Source organism: Oreochromis aureus, linkage group 9, assembly GCF_013358895.1.
Source record: "Oreochromis aureus strain Israel breed Guangdong linkage group 9, ZZ_aureus, whole genome shotgun sequence".
In the NCBI taxonomy this organism is placed as follows: Eukaryota; Metazoa; Chordata; class Actinopteri; order Cichliformes; family Cichlidae; genus Oreochromis; species Oreochromis aureus.
Window position 1 is genome coordinate 18,088,913 of NC_052950.1, and position 15,483 is coordinate 18,104,395.

The 15,483-nt window shown below is 43.7% G+C and overlaps 1 protein-coding gene across 1 annotated transcript; it reads right to left on the minus strand.

Moving 5' to 3' along the window:
- Positions 1-1,374: 1,374 nt before the first annotated feature.
- On the minus strand, positions 1,375-15,256 carry wasf3b (WASP family member 3b). Its single transcript, XM_031740332.2, has 9 exons — positions 15,141-15,256; positions 11,109-11,267; positions 8,020-8,154; positions 7,688-7,841; positions 7,041-7,158; positions 6,583-6,764; positions 6,222-6,497; positions 5,035-5,348; positions 1,375-4,858 (listed from the first exon to the last, which is right to left on the minus strand). Exons 2-9 carry the CDS (start codon positions 11,239-11,241, stop codon positions 4,701-4,703), a joined length of 1,470 nt encoding a protein of 489 aa, XP_031596192.1. The 5' UTR covers positions 11,242-11,267; positions 15,141-15,256; the 3' UTR covers positions 1,375-4,700.
- Positions 15,257-15,483: the final 227 nt, after the last annotated feature.

The following is a 15,483-nucleotide window of genomic DNA, read 5'->3' on the forward strand; positions in this document are numbered from 1 at the left end:
GTGACACCACTGCCTCATTTCTCCACAACCCTACATCGGTCTTCAATCGTTTATCACACCGGGGTGAAAATGTGAACTTTCTTTTCCTGTTGCCTCTGCCTTTTGTGAGCATACGAACTGTCCGTCCTGAGTTTTGTAATCTCAAATGTGTGATTTGGGACTGTTTTGCATGGTCTCTGGGTGTGTGCGTGTGATCCATCAGCTCAGCAGACCAGAATCTGTCTCCTTGTGTGGGTCAGAGGGGGAATAATGCAGGTCTGAAACATATCAAGTCCTGTTGACCTCTGACCTTATAGGAATATGCTGTAAGTCTTCCTGTCAATTCTGAAATAAGTGGCCTCGTTATGTGTTTGTAGAGCTTCTCGGAAGGAGATGGGACTAGGAGGTGGGTGCAGTGGCCGGAGGGAGCTCCAGCACTTCAAGCCAAAGTGAAAGGGACTCTAAATGAACTGGGATCCTAGTCCTGCTGTGTGTCTTCTGTCTCCTCTATCACTAATATTTTACTCTACATTAAACAATTTAGTCTGGTTGAGGCAGGTGTCCGTTAAGTGACCTCTGAATGATCCTATGAGCTAAAAAAGGCTACTTCCAAATAAAAAGATAATGCCTCTTCTTTCCTTCCTTGCTGCTTCCCCCAACTCTCAGAGAGCCTGATTTATGGGGCTCCCAGTATTAATCTTTCTGGCCTCAGACCAGGTGGGATCAGTGAGGAAAGTTAAAGGACAGCATTTCCAAGCATTGGAGTGTAGCCCTTGTATGTGAACTTGTGCACAGTGTCAGGCTGCACCCTATAGTCATTTGATTAGCACCGACAGGTCAGACTGGCACACCACAAACCATCACAAACTCTTGTTACTTTACCTTTGGAGAAAAGTCTATTTTGTTATATTCATTGAGAAGTTCTATTTTTTTCCACTTCAGTCTGGCCTGACTTCTTTCGTATTCTGATGTTGTCTTGATATTAACCGCGCTGTAAAGCCTTTTTCTGAATGTAGTATTTATCAACTTGTTTAACCAACTCTCTCGACTCGTGTGTTTCTGTAAATAAGGCATGCCGAAGAGGAGGGACTTTATACCCACCGTGCATGGTGCTACCAAAGCCAGTCAAACTACAGGATGAGTTAAGGTTGCACCATATTTTCAGTGACATTTCTCCACTTTGGCTGTTAATGTGGACTCTTTGTTAAGACTTTACTTTCCTCGCTTCAATATGCACCAGTTTGTCAAGGCTGGTTAAAGGACGATTAGGAAGGCTCGGCTAAGCGTATGGGAGATGTTTTGGTGGTACGTGACTTTCTCTCATTGGTGAATGTGAATCTCTTGTGTGCAGCCAACAGTATTGTTGAGATTTTCATTGTTGAACATGTGAAAAAGGGCTTTGTATCCAAGAAAGGCAAACGACTGTGAAGTTGGATGTAATACTTACCTGTAGACGCACCTGTTAATGTACCCAAAGGTTTCACGGTGTCATAGTACTCAAGGTTGTGTACTAAACAGCAGTTATTTTTGGTGGGTAATGTTGCCAGTAATGGGCGCTTAGTTAAGCAGGAGAAGACCTAATTTAGAGCTAAATATCAAAACACTCAAGGGTAGGGATGGGCAATTAATGCTCCCAAGGGGAAACCTGAGAAACTGGGACTGTTGTGGAGGGCCCCACCCTGCTGCCAGGGTACACCCTGGACATGTCAACGTCAAAGGATAAATTGAAAATAATTTACCTGAATTTCAGAGTTCTCCATCTATATGTGAATTCCCCCCCACCCACACTACAAGCTGTTTGTTCTTCTTTCTGCGCCCCACCTCTCTTCTCTTTTTCAATTAATTCATCGCTCATTCGTACATGGGGTTCTGCCTGGCTCGGGAGCCACCGCTAGTGCCCTTTGTGGCCTTCCCTGGACCATAGCCTCAATTCATGCTTACGCCATCTACCGTTATCTACTAGAAATGCTGTCAAATCTAAATGAGGATATTATTGAGCATATTATTTGAGCAGAATTCAGCAAATTGATTCGAGCTTCAACAACAGTCCCAGTTTCTCATGTGATGCCTTAGGAAAGGTAATTGCCCAGCCTTGCTCAAGGGTCCGCGAATGTGTGCGTGTGTGGGTATGTGTGTGTGTGTTTTAGGGTTGGGTTTGGAGATGGGGGCGACACCACAGAAACGGTAAGAGCATCTTGTGTAAACGTATGCGTAGTTCTTAATGTGAAATGCACTTTATTTTTGGGGGGATGAAAATGGCACAACAATTTAAGTATCTGCAAAATATAAACGATAATCAACATGCACTAACTTAACTGAGATATTGTAAAAAGAAAAAAAAAAACACATTTGTGTGACCGTGCTGTCTATTTTTCCAAGGTGTTAGTTGTACTTTTTATTGCTTTGGTTAGTTCACTCAACTGAGAGATCTTGTTAATTTTGTATTAAAACCAAACATGTGCTGTGCATAAAACTCCTGCCTGGACTCCCTTTGTTCATCCTTGCCCCTCCCTTTTTGCACTCTTCTGTTTCCCTGGCAACTCCCTTCTTAGCTGTACTGTTCCCATGGAAACTGAAGGGCCAGGTATTTGTCGTTCCTATGACAACAGGGAAGAGACACAGAAACCCAGTAATTTTTGTTCATTCATCATTTTATTTTTCTCTGGGTCAAAGGTTACACAGCTCACACTAGCATATACATGGCCCCACCCTCCCCAATCCCGATATCCCTCCCTCACAGCAGTGAGCAACAGCAGGCGGCTCAATAGCCTATCATACTCTTCATCAGTAAGTCTCTCATCCATCCATCCGTCCATTGCCAAAGTATTTCAGATGCTCGTTCTGGTCATCTGTTCTGCAGCCAGCTCCTCCATAAATTCCAGTTATTGTCTACACATTAAAGTCTCGCTCGGTGGTCTACAGCATAAGTGTTTCAGTAAAAATAGTTTTTTAAAAAAAGGTACATTAGTTAGCTCAAGAGGAAAGTTTCTAATAATTCTAACACTCTCAAGCTTTGACTATACATAAAATAACAACCTGTTCTCACTCCCAGGACGTTAAACACTCCTGTTTGTCTGAGCCGCTGGGCCTCACAGGCACGCACAAGGTGGCATCTGTGTTGCGACGGAGGATCTATCTCATGGTGCTAATAAAAGACCACTTGGCAGCACATTTAAACACACGGCGTAATCGGCATTTTTCAACACGCAGGATTCATGTTGCGAAGGGCTGTATCTCGACATAATCGAGTGCTTTTTAGCACCTTAATTGAAACGTGACAGAATCACAGAACACAAAGCCACCCATCCATCTCCCTAATGAGGGTTTTAGAGAGGACTGTTATAGGTGTGACCAGAGCTTAAAGCATAATTTATGGTCCTGCAAATGCGTCTGTCTGCATATGTGTTTCTGTTTGGACACCGTACTAAAAAACGTGCTCCTGTCCAATCCTCCGAAATCCCAAACTGCACGCTGCTGGACGCACGCGTAGGTCAAATGCTGATGACAAAGTTTGACAAGTGGGCTGGATTAGGGAAGTGAGTGACAGTGGAGTTCATTGGGAACAAGAAAAGCATGAAATTAACATTAAAGATCAAAACTTCAAGAGCACAAAACATACGCTGGAGCTCATTGTTTTTGACAATTGGTTCCTCTTCAGCTCTTTGTCTGTTAGAAGTTATACGTATGTGTGTGGCCCACAGACCGGTTGTACCACATACTTCTGTACACTGCCTCCATCTGACAACAAACACTCTCTGCAGGCAGACGGGCAGTCCGGACTGCTTTCGCGCTGCCCCCGCTCAAGTATAAAACGCCTAAGCCTCCATTACACTCGGCTGCAGATACGGACACGACAGCAGGGTAAACATTCCTGTTATATTTCTTTGACATCTGCCGCCTGAGGCACAGACTTCAGCCCATGTGGTAATGACCCACACGTTTTTTCACACCTTGTCTAAAGTAACTTGCATGATTAAAAGTAGGTTAAATACCCTCAGCACCACCTTCACGGTGACAACCCCAACAGGGGTTAACAGCTGGGAGTCTCCATCCATCTTCTTTTAAAAGTGACAACTGACATCACTCAGACGCTAGCAGACTTGCAGAAAGTACAGCACACATTTTAGTTAGGAGTGTGTGGGTGCCATGTACCGTGGCTGAGGCCTTACTCCAGCATCTTTTATCTATCTGTCTTCCTGTCATCAAAAATGCTGCAAAATAGAGGACGGGTATCTCTTGGCCTGTGATATTGCCACAGATAGGATGCCAAAGGCCAATTTGCATGCATCATCTGTGTGACACGGTGATATCTGACAGGATGCCTGTATTTGACGCCCTGGGATGAGAATGTGTTGAAAATAAGCACCTTCACAGGGTGTCTATAGTGTAATAACAGTAGAGGAACATCCACTGGGGTGTATTCACAATGCTTTGAAATGTAGTCATCAGTTCTCAGTGTTAGTGTTTCACAGGGTGGTCAGCATTACATTATATTTGTCTCTTTACAGTGTTTATGCATCCCAAATACAACTCCAGATTTCCAGTCTTGGACCATTCAGCTTATATCAACCCACAGCATGTGACTGTGTGTACGTGTAAGGTGTGTGTTTCCAGCAACTAAGTCTGTGACGACCTGTGAATGTGGAAAAGTGGGCGTTTTTCAGGTGAGCGTGAGAGCGATCGACTGCGTGTCTTTTAGTGTGTGTGTTTACGCCTTTGTGTTAATCTGACCAATCATTCTCCTCCAACTCGGAGTCATCCTCCGAGTCGGAGTATTCCACAGCGATGCGTCGCGACAGGATGGTGGCCACGTCATTTCCAACCGGCTCTCTCTTAGCCTGCTGCTCCTGCTGCTCCTGTACTTTCTTCAGCTGGATGCCTGCAGAAAAATATGAAGTGTTTTTTAACTACACAATTATTACACAAGTTATATAAGAGAACGTGAAAACTCATAAAAGGCATCGTTAAAAATAAATACATTAAAATGAATGTAAACATTTCCAAAGAGGACAAATTTACATCAAAAGGACACATTTTTACAGGCACAGTTCTTACCCATACGTATCGCAGCCAGCAGATCGCTGCGGGCGTCGTTGACCGCTGTGGTCTCAGCGGATGCGACGGAGGACATCTTGTGCGTTGTGGAGTGGGAGGCACCAGCTGGAAGTGGAGGAGGTGGAGGACCGGGAGGAGGTGGAGCAGCCTGGGCTCCAGATACAGGTGGTGGAGGCGGAGCATATCCGGCAGCACCGGCCATTGGTCCGGGAGGCATCGGACCTCCAGGAGGTGAGGCAAAGGCCGTCTGAGCAGAAGGGATGACAGGAGCAGGAGGAGGGGGAGGAGGACCAGTGTTGGCATAGCCATCCATACTGCGAGGAAGAACAAGAGAGTGATAGAGTTAACAATAATTTTCTGACACCTCTGTAACTTTTTCTTACATTACCCTCCTTAAAAGTAAAGATGAGCATGATAACGTTGATGTAAATCAAATTTATTCAGCTGCGTGTCAGTACATATCTTCTGGTGGAAAGCCCACAGTTTGAAGACCAAAAAATACCAACTCACTAGGTGGCAGCATTAGCTCAAACTTTACAAGAGTAGACTCAAGTAAGAGCTTTGTGATGACTTTTTTTTAGTATTTGATACAACTTAAAATATAAGAATAAATTATAAGAAGAAAGTTTTATTTTATAAAATAAAATAGAGTCAAAGTCTTCTGAAACAGCAAAATCACTTTCACTGGCGACCTGTGCAGGAACCTGAACCTGCCTAATGACTGCTGGGATAGCTTCCAGCTCCTCTGGGAACCGAAGCTAAATAAGGAGCTGAGTTGTGCTGGGATTTGATATTTGTGTCTCATGTTTCTGATTTGTTTTCTCATATTTAAAGACTGCACATGCCCATGGGCCCTGAATGTTTTTGTTTGTTCAAAGTCTAAGTGTATCAGCATGTTTAAATGTACATCTTTTTAAAATGTAAAATAATGCAAAAGCATTAGCATTGAGCAGAAATGTGAAGAAAATATTGAACTCTTAGTGATATAGTGGATAATTAAATACAGCTTATGGCAAAATAAACTGTCTGGCCTACTGTATAGCGTCAGTAGTGATTGGGATGAGGTTCCTGCATATGCACTGTGCATAAAGTTTAAACATATGTATGCAGAATGTTTTGTGAAGCTTTTTTGCTTTGCTTATTGCTGGAAAAAGCGAGAAAACTAATAAGCAGATGAATCCATTTACCTGTAGTCCACTGGTGGGAGAGACATAGAGCCACCGTTCATAACCTCAGTGGGTGGAGGAGGCAGTGGGACGTGGTGGTGGTGAGAGCGGCCCAGCGTGCCACCCTGATAGGCCATCATGGTCCTGCCTCTGTTGTCGTGTTCACCTCCTCCGCGTGGTGCGTGTCCGGCAGCCATCTGGGCAACTAGGGCGCTGGGTGGAGGGCCGGAGTAGGTGTGGGCGTGACCAGCATGGTTCATACTGTTGGGGTAGTGGTGCTGATCCAGCCCGTGTCCCCTGATGAGGAAAATATAAATGCAGCCTCATGTGTAAGAATAAAATGTGATGAAAACTAAGAGCACACTGGTGTTTGCTCATCTACCTGTTCTCTGGTGACATCGAGCCCTCAGAGGAAGCGCCTCTGTCCCGGTGTATGGTGTGTCGATGATCTGGCCTCAGCTCCTTATCCAAAGCCATCATATTCCACTCCTGCCGACGGTTCCTCGCTTTGCGGACCTTCTTGACCTCCCTCTGTAGTGTCCCATCCACACAGCGCCTCTGCTCCTGGAAGAAAGAGTAAGCCAAGAGGTTTTAGGTGATATTAGGTTAAAATAAGCAGCACTCTTTATTAAGAGTTCTTTAAGACATGAAAAATGTACATTTCTCTATCCATCGGAATGAGTTGGACTTAAAATACAATTTTATGTGGTATGTTTGGTATCTGCCCAAGACCACCTCAAAATGTAAAATTGCAAGCACCTGTGTTTGACACCCAAATAAATGCTTAATATCAGACCTGTCCTTGCACACTGTATAATACACTCTAAGTCAATATGGTACCTTCTGCTTCCTCTTCTCTTTCCTCTTGTCCTCCGTGTCCTGCAGCATCTTTTCTTTCCACAGGTCAAAGAAGTAGGAGGGGTCTGTGTAGAACTTAAGCGCCTCCTTGTGGTCATCCCTACAGAGACGAACCCCGAGAAAGTTATGATGATAAACAACCGCCTTCTTATGCAAAACCATGTTAAGTAGAATCAGTAAGTGTATTGATCCTTAAGATAAAAGAGGCTAATGGAAGAAAAGGAGTAAAACTACTAATAGAGCTCCAGCTTTTTTATCACAAAGAGAACATAACAGGAAATGACAGGATAAGGCAGAGCGATGCTGAGAGAATGGAAAAAAGTGAGCAAAGTGTGCCATGTAGTCAGGATTAAGAGTTAGGATTCCCACTGGAGCAAGACATGCTAAATATGTAATGCACACAAGTACTGAAATAGTACCAATTCTGGTTTTTCACTCTGCATGTAGAAGCAAGAAAAAGCCAATGAAAACCTCCTGAAAATGTTTTATAAGATTTAAGCTCTTTTTAAAACCACTGAATTAAAATCTTTTTTGGACTCACACTAACCAAAGTAAGAAAATTAAGAGTTATTTATTATCACTTAAGCCCATCCAGCTGTTTGGATGTGTTGTGCCTCAGCAACACCAACCTGTAAGGTGATAGTATGTTGAGAGGTGGAGGCTTGTCGCTCAGGTTGTACATCTCTTTGACCGGAGTGGGAACGCTGCTCTTGGACACCACCTGCTGGTCCTGAGTGGTGGAGCTCTTGAAGGCCTTCCTCATGTTGATATCTTGCAAGGAAACTAAGAACACAAAAAGAGGAAAAGAGGACAAATGATTCATCATTGGAAGGACAAAAATAGCTTACAAAAGCCATTCAGTACACAGAAAATGCAGAAAACATGAGATCAGCAGGACTTCACCAATGAATGATAGCTTAGTGTGCATCGCCCCACACCAGACTTCAACCCTGTGACTCACCTTCCTCCACAGTGGAGTCCAGCTGTGTGACCTTGACAGCCAGCCGGTCAATGCGATCCTGGAGAGAGTTGGCACGCAGGTAGAAGGTGTTGGCCTCATTAAACAGCTCGCCAAATATGTCCTCCGCATGTTTGCCTGGGAAAAGAAAAAACAACAGAAGGAGAAAAAGAAATATGAGAGAGAGACTTTTAATCGTTACCTGGAGCCAAGCAAATCCCCTCAGAGACCAAAGTCCAATCAATACACCGGTAATGTGACACAACGTGAAACGAGAGTCTGCAGGAAATGGTGTCTCATGCAACTCCATATAGCAACAATCCTCATGAATAATTGATTGTTAGCTGAAAACACACAATCCAAACCATAATATGAATTCGTCTGTGTGGATACAGACGCTACAGTGACTAAAGCACCTAACCAGGATAGTAAATAACACATTCTCTCCCGCCTCAACAACTGCTGTTATGTAATAAATAAGCCTCATTCTCAATGTTTTCTTGAGTTTCTGTTTATGAAGTAAAAGTTGAGCACTGATAACGCTCCATCTAAATATAAAGCAGTTTGCTTGTCGTCACCCATTTGATTTTAACAGGTGACTGCTGCAGATGAATATCCAGGCTCTCGCTGCACACATAACCCTCCTGTTTATTTCCAGGCAGCACACTCCCTGGCTCAAAAATGGGGCAAACAAGGAAGTTCCAAAAACTGCAGTTCCTTAAATGACCAATTCAGGCTGACTCAAAAATCCCCATGAACTCCCACACTCTCAAATATTTCTTACTTACCTATTCTTAATACAACCGTTCACACCAACCATGTAATTTCGTTTAATGAATTAAATTGTAGCATATTAAATATTTAGTAATTAGCCCTGTATGTTCAATATTTGTAGTTTATAGGTGCCACTTGCTAACCAAGATTACAAGCTGATAACTCATGACTACACCTCATCCAAATTTAGTCATTCTGGAAGAAAAAAAAAATAGAAACCAATGATGCAGTGACTACGTCCATCTTTTATATACAGTCTATGTCAAATCCACAGCCCCACAGATGTGAGTCAACAGTGTCTTTTCCTCCTTTTGGCTGGTGCTTCAGCCGATTGTTTCAAAGTTGAGAAGTGTCACAAAGTCTTGCTGGCTTTGCTGGCCACGGAGACGTACAGATTTAGAAGTCACCAGTGGGATGCAATGTGGGACTGCTGGCAGTAAAATCAATGCTACTGGTTGATGTTGTTTTATTAAATCCATGGTGAGAACAAGGGTGGTCAGCCCCCATTTAATGAGTCACAGCTTCAGTGAAGCCCGCAGCTCTTTTTGAGATGCGACTGGATCACAACATTTTTGTTGTTTATGTTCTAACCTCAGTTCACTTCAATTCAATTTAAAGAACCCGGAACATTTTCTCTCAGGACCTCAGGGAGCTAAAAGGTTTCTTTAAACCACCAACGGCAGAGAAGAACAGCAGAGACTAGGCAAATTAGCCTGCCTACATGGCAAAAGCTGATTTTAGGAGTACTAAAAATACTACTAGGTTACATCTTTGCTGTCTCTATCGTGTTTTACTGTTTTCTGTCTATGTAAGAACTGCCACAGGAGACGGTTATATCAGCTTTTCAGCTATGAGCACCACCTTCCATCAAGAGGAACAGACTCAGAAGACAAATGTAATTTCTCTGCTTCCCTGCTTTGTTTTCACTTCCGGACTTTATTCACGTTCTAGTTCACTTAACAACAATAATAAAAAAGCCTGCATCACCTATAATTGAGGTTCCTGCATTGAATTATTTTAAAGGCACTTGTTCTGGTTATGTTGTTCAACTTGAGCCCCACCCATGAGTTTCCAGGGTCACTCTCAAGGTCTTACCCCAGAGCAGATACTTCCTCCTGCCACATATATGGTCCTGAAGAAGTCCGACAGGGGAAGTTCTCATTATGGGAATGCACATAAAGGTACGGGACACACCCACAAACCACCTGATGGAAAACTGCCTAATCTTAGCACAGAACTAATGGCTGCAAAAGGCCCTTCACTACAAGGCTGTGGATTTGAGCAGTAGTGAAACAGAAACATATTAAAGCACAAAACAAAACAGAACACCTCCGGTACAATTCCAATAAAAATATTTAAACATAAATACTTTGTAACATACAATGTGTGGTATGACAAACACAGACTGAGGGCTATTTCTGTCCCTCCCGCTGACAGGATGGGCTGCAGGAAAAACATTTAAAGGAAGGAAGAATCGCAGATCTGGCACGTAGAGCCCCCGTCAACTCTGACCCCTTCTGGGGATTCCTATGGACCACTTATACACATGTGCTCACAGACACACACGCAGTGTCTGCAGATATACCCCCACCAGGCCTTTCGGAGCATTTATATTTAACCCGCACAGCTGCTGTTGAAATACCCACTCCCTGTGCAGGAACTTGACACAATAAGAGACAGAGAATGGATTTGAGGCCAAAGAGATGAGGTGTTAACATCAGAAAGGACAGTTTAAATTTATGCGGCTGAGTTTTGCAACAAACCTTAAACACAGTTGCCATGAAAGCAGAAGGCAACTGTGGATAAAGGGGGCAAACGGGAAAATAGCTGCCCTTTGTGCTGTTATAACTCTGTAATGCAATAGAAAGTCAGCATAATAATCGATATGAAACACTTCTATATACACACACACACGCTTACAGTCACATGTCCACAGCTACAGATAAGTTCATTTTTTGCGCGCCTGTCTAAAAGGATTACATTTCGACCCTCCGTGTTCCAATGTGAAGCTGCTGCAAGGCCGCTGTGAGCCCAGTGACCTCAGGCTCTGTAACCATGACAACGGCCAAATCAATCACAGCTTCGGGATTAACGATGAAAGCATGTGATCTTGTCCCGTATACAAAGAGGCTACACACAGTGTGTACCATCGTCACGCTGAAATTAACGGGGTTACAGCCTGAGGATGCTTTTGATGTTCCAAAAAAAAAAAAAAATACTTCTATGCTTTTTTCTACTAGACACTTTTAGCAGCCTTTTGTTTACCAGGACGGGCGTGCTAGTGTTGGTGTGTGTCTGTCTGTGAATGTGTGTCTTACTCAGGCTGCTGAGCTGACGGATGATGGCGGAAAGCGTGTTGTTCATCACACACTCCAGCTCGCTGCCGATGCCCTCGGGGAGCGCCCCTCGGCAGAGGTGGCGCGGCTCGATGTTTCTCTTCACCAGCGGCATGGTGAGGCTTCACGCCGGCACGCAGACTGCAAGAGAAACAGAACGGTTTTAGACACAAACGCAGGTGAAGTGTCCCAATGCAGATCACTTTATTGATTAATACTTTGGTCTAAAAACATCAGAAGTTAGAACAGAGCCATAAGCCTGCAATGAACCTTAAATTCAGGGTATAATTTTTACGCATGTGCGGCAGTAAGCCATTGTATTTTGTTGTAAACTGTCCCTGTTTTTCCTATTCTTGCTCTAAAATACAGCATTTTGGGATGGAAAAACAAACAAAGTGTGGGTGGGCTGTTGACCAGAGAGTGATGACCAAGAGTGTGCCAAAGCCAGGAGACTTCTGTCGACCAGCACGCAGATTAAAGCATTAGAGATAGGAAGATATGGCGTGCCAGCTAATCCCAGCGCCAGCTTGTCACCGGCCCAGCTGGAAATCTGACACAACCAGAGATTCGTGGATGTGGTCAAGACCAAAAACAACAAATCCTAACACAAAACCTGCAGTAAACAAACACAGCCGCATATTTTTCTCCAGATACACTGCTTTCTCATTTTGCTTACACCCACTACTACTCTGAACTTTAATTGAACCCTGATTGCCTCTGATCAGACACTCCGAGCCCTCTGTAGTTCAAAAGAGGAGAAATCCCAGAGCAGCCATCTTATCGTTGTCTCCTCCTGCTTCCTGTTTTTGAGGTCTGAGCCTGGCTCCTGTTTCCTGGTCCTCCTCCCTGTGTCACATCTCTCCATCCTGTCCAAACACTTGGCTAGAACAATGCAGCTATGGGAAGAAGCTTCAAGGAGGACAAACAGGGGAGACGGATGGCAACGTGCACAAACACTTGTTTCCAATGAAATAATTCTGTTTCAGATTTGCAAAAAAAAGGAAAAAATATTCATTTTGATTCCAGAGTTTTTCCTTTGCAGATATGCCAAAAAAAGCAGGTTGAAAAGACACAGGAGGCCAGTCAGAAGACTAATAATAGCAAAACCCCACTAAAATTTAATAAAGACTGCATACTGGAAAGTAAACTTTCAACTCATTAAACCATTAAAACTATAAAACATAGACATCCTTTGTCAATACTTATCTCACTGCTTTGCTTGCACTCCTTATAGCTTTAATACAATAAATCGCCAACAATACGAGCAGGAGTGCTATCGGTGTCCCAGCAGGAGGCTACTGTAATTGCAGATTGTGTAATTACAGCTGTTCACAAAGACAAGGACCACTTGTGTTCATCAAGGCCAATTCCCATCAGCAGACCCCTCATTTGGCCCCATTTTCTTAGCCAGCGACCCCCTGCAAACCCCCGACAGCCTCGCGCCAACGAGAGAAAACAAAAGGGTAAAATTACACCATCATGTGTTCCCACAAAAGGACCCTGAATAGTCAGCAAGGGCTGGTTTGGCACAGAAAGGCCCAGCTTAGGTTTAGCTTTGTGCATAAACATTTTGGAAACGGGGCACTGTCTGCTGCTTAAAAATGAGGTGATGCAAATTAGAAGATTGCATGTTTTTGCTTATACTGTCTGACCGGCATGACAATCACACTGATGAAGCGAAATAATGAGGGACCGGGAGGGAGAAGGGTGGAGGGGACAGGAGGAGGGATGAGGCCTTGTGCTGCTTGTGGGAAATGAGGGGGGGCGCAGAAGCAAAAGCATGAGAGAGACACCGAGCGGGACAAGAGTGTGACCGAAAAGGAGCGAGTGAATGAGACTAAGTGTAAAAGAGAGAGATGTGACACAGCAGAGGCAGACAAAAAGTGTGTGTGTGTTTATATGTTTGTGTTTCTGAGGGAGAGAGAGTGTATCGAGTAGGGGGAGGGGAAGGAACAGGGACCTCGGGGAAGCTGCTGAAAGGTTCCCGGGACAATAGAGCTCCGTTCACAGGGCAACAGCACTAGCTCTCCCATGCATCCTCCCCCTTCCACCTCCTCCTCCTCTTCAACGTTCTTTAAGGGCCCCTGTGCTCATGTGGTGAAAGAGTAGCAAGCGAGCGCTCCTCCTTCATTTTCCTCTTACTCAGGGAGGAAGATAGGAGTGAGAAATGGAGAGTAAAGCCTGCCCACAGCTGCAGAGAAGAACACATCTCACTCCCACATCCAGTGTCTGCATCTTCTTAAATTATTACAAAACCCCATGCACAGTAAGTCAGTCAGTCACACAAATGGGTACAAACGCACCAGGTAGGCTCTCAAATGTCCCATTAGCTGCATGTAAACAGTCCCATCAGCTGTAAAAATGCCTTTGATTCCTTGATCCGGCACACTTTCCTCCTGCTACATGCCCACAACTGTACACACAGAGCTTCCAGAGGACTTTACTACAGACGTGCGAACTCCATTAAGAGCTGAAAGGGGGAGTCATTATCAATTTATGAGCCGAGTACAGCTTCTTGTGTTGGAGGCTGTTCTGAATAATGCAACTTGGATTACGTCAGGTCACACTGCCCTAAATATGAATATATATATATATATATTCCTGTTTTAGTATTTCTCAGAGGCACTCGTGGTGAAACATTGATGGTGCTGTGCCTTGGATACAGTGAATCCTACTGGGTGAATAAAAGGCCAGAACATAAGGCTTTCTTTCATTTTTCATTCATTTACTGTTTAATATAATCTGATGACATCACACAGAGTTGTCTAAATTAATTTTGACATGTTACTGAAATATTAAAAGTTTTCCCAGCATATGAAACATGCTGGCACCCATCAAAGAAAAACCATCAGGACTGTGATTAAAAAATATATTTTGAAGCAGTATTATTTTATTTAAAGTGGGGTTTCATTTACTCACATATGAAATACATTTCTCCTGTAATTAAATGACCAGACATAACAGGAAAACACAGATCCATGGCAAGAGAATAAACCCTCGGAGGCCCATTTAACCCTTGAGAGTGTTTGTTTTGTACATATTTTTTTTACTTAATAATTCACATGTGATTCTCAATACTTTCGCATGTTCAGGTTAACCACCCAAGGGATCATTCTTACTTACTTCTTACTTAGGTGAACGCAAGTCGGTATAATCCAAAGGGATAATAACCCAATGAGGAAAGAGGCTAAATTATTTGTCAATTAAACAATTTAGATTTTATCAGGAATACACTGAAATCTGTGAGGACTACTTAATTATGCGAGATTTACTGGCTTTTAGAGGCTGTGGGTCAGCACTTTATATTAACTAAGCATTTCTCACTTTGATTTCAGAGTATTTTATAGATCGGATCACAGAAAACCAAACTGTCATCATGTCATTCATTCTTTCATCTCTAACACTTTATTTGGATTACAGATTGACTGAATCACGTGGATGTCACGCTGGACTGGATTAAATGCGCTATTTTGATGATTTATGGATTAAAATCCACCCACACAAACACACACACACACTCCTTTTCTCCATAAGCGCACATTCACACACGCTCACACGCGCGCAGGCATAAACTGATGGCAACCGCGATCAATCAGTGTTCCGCACCATCGCTTCCCGTTACCGATGGGCTGACCCACATCTGTTCATCTACCTCGGTCCCTGTGAGTTTTTGCACCGGTTCTAATGTGAAATTTAACCAGCTGTTTTTTTGTCCAGGCGCCTATTACACTGAACAACACGCCGGTGCACAGCCAGCATCAATCATATGCTTAAAAACATTAAAGTTACCCTGTAATTGTTTTATAATATACAGTGTTTGAGGCTTTAAGTCCGTTTATTATCCTCAAATCGGGGTCCGCTCCAACTGACCACTTGGTTAGCTAGCTCATGTCCAGTGGTCGACTTCTTAGTTTGGACTAATGAGACAAAAATAAGCAGAAATACCCGCACAGATTTCACCATTATGATAAAGGGTGTTATTATTCGTTGTAAAAAGTATCATAAGGCCCTCACCAGCACTTGAAATATTAGAAGAAATCAGCCCGTCCGCATGTCCCGTTAGATACTCCTATTAGCTCTGCCATCCTGTGTCCCCCAGCCCGTCTGGCCACTCCGGGGAAAATCCTTTGAGGACGGGGGCACGCCCACGGACCATATTCACCAATCAGATGTTCAAGGAGACGATTTAGCGTTTGATGGACGTTACAGCTAACCAATGGTTTCTTTGAGATATAATGAGTGACAGGGAGACTCCCCCGCTAGATAGCCGTGTTGAAATGGAAGAGGGCGGGGCTAGGGTTGGGCGTTGCTAAACAGCTTAACGAGCTTTCTTTCCTCCCTTTCACCCAACCGGGTC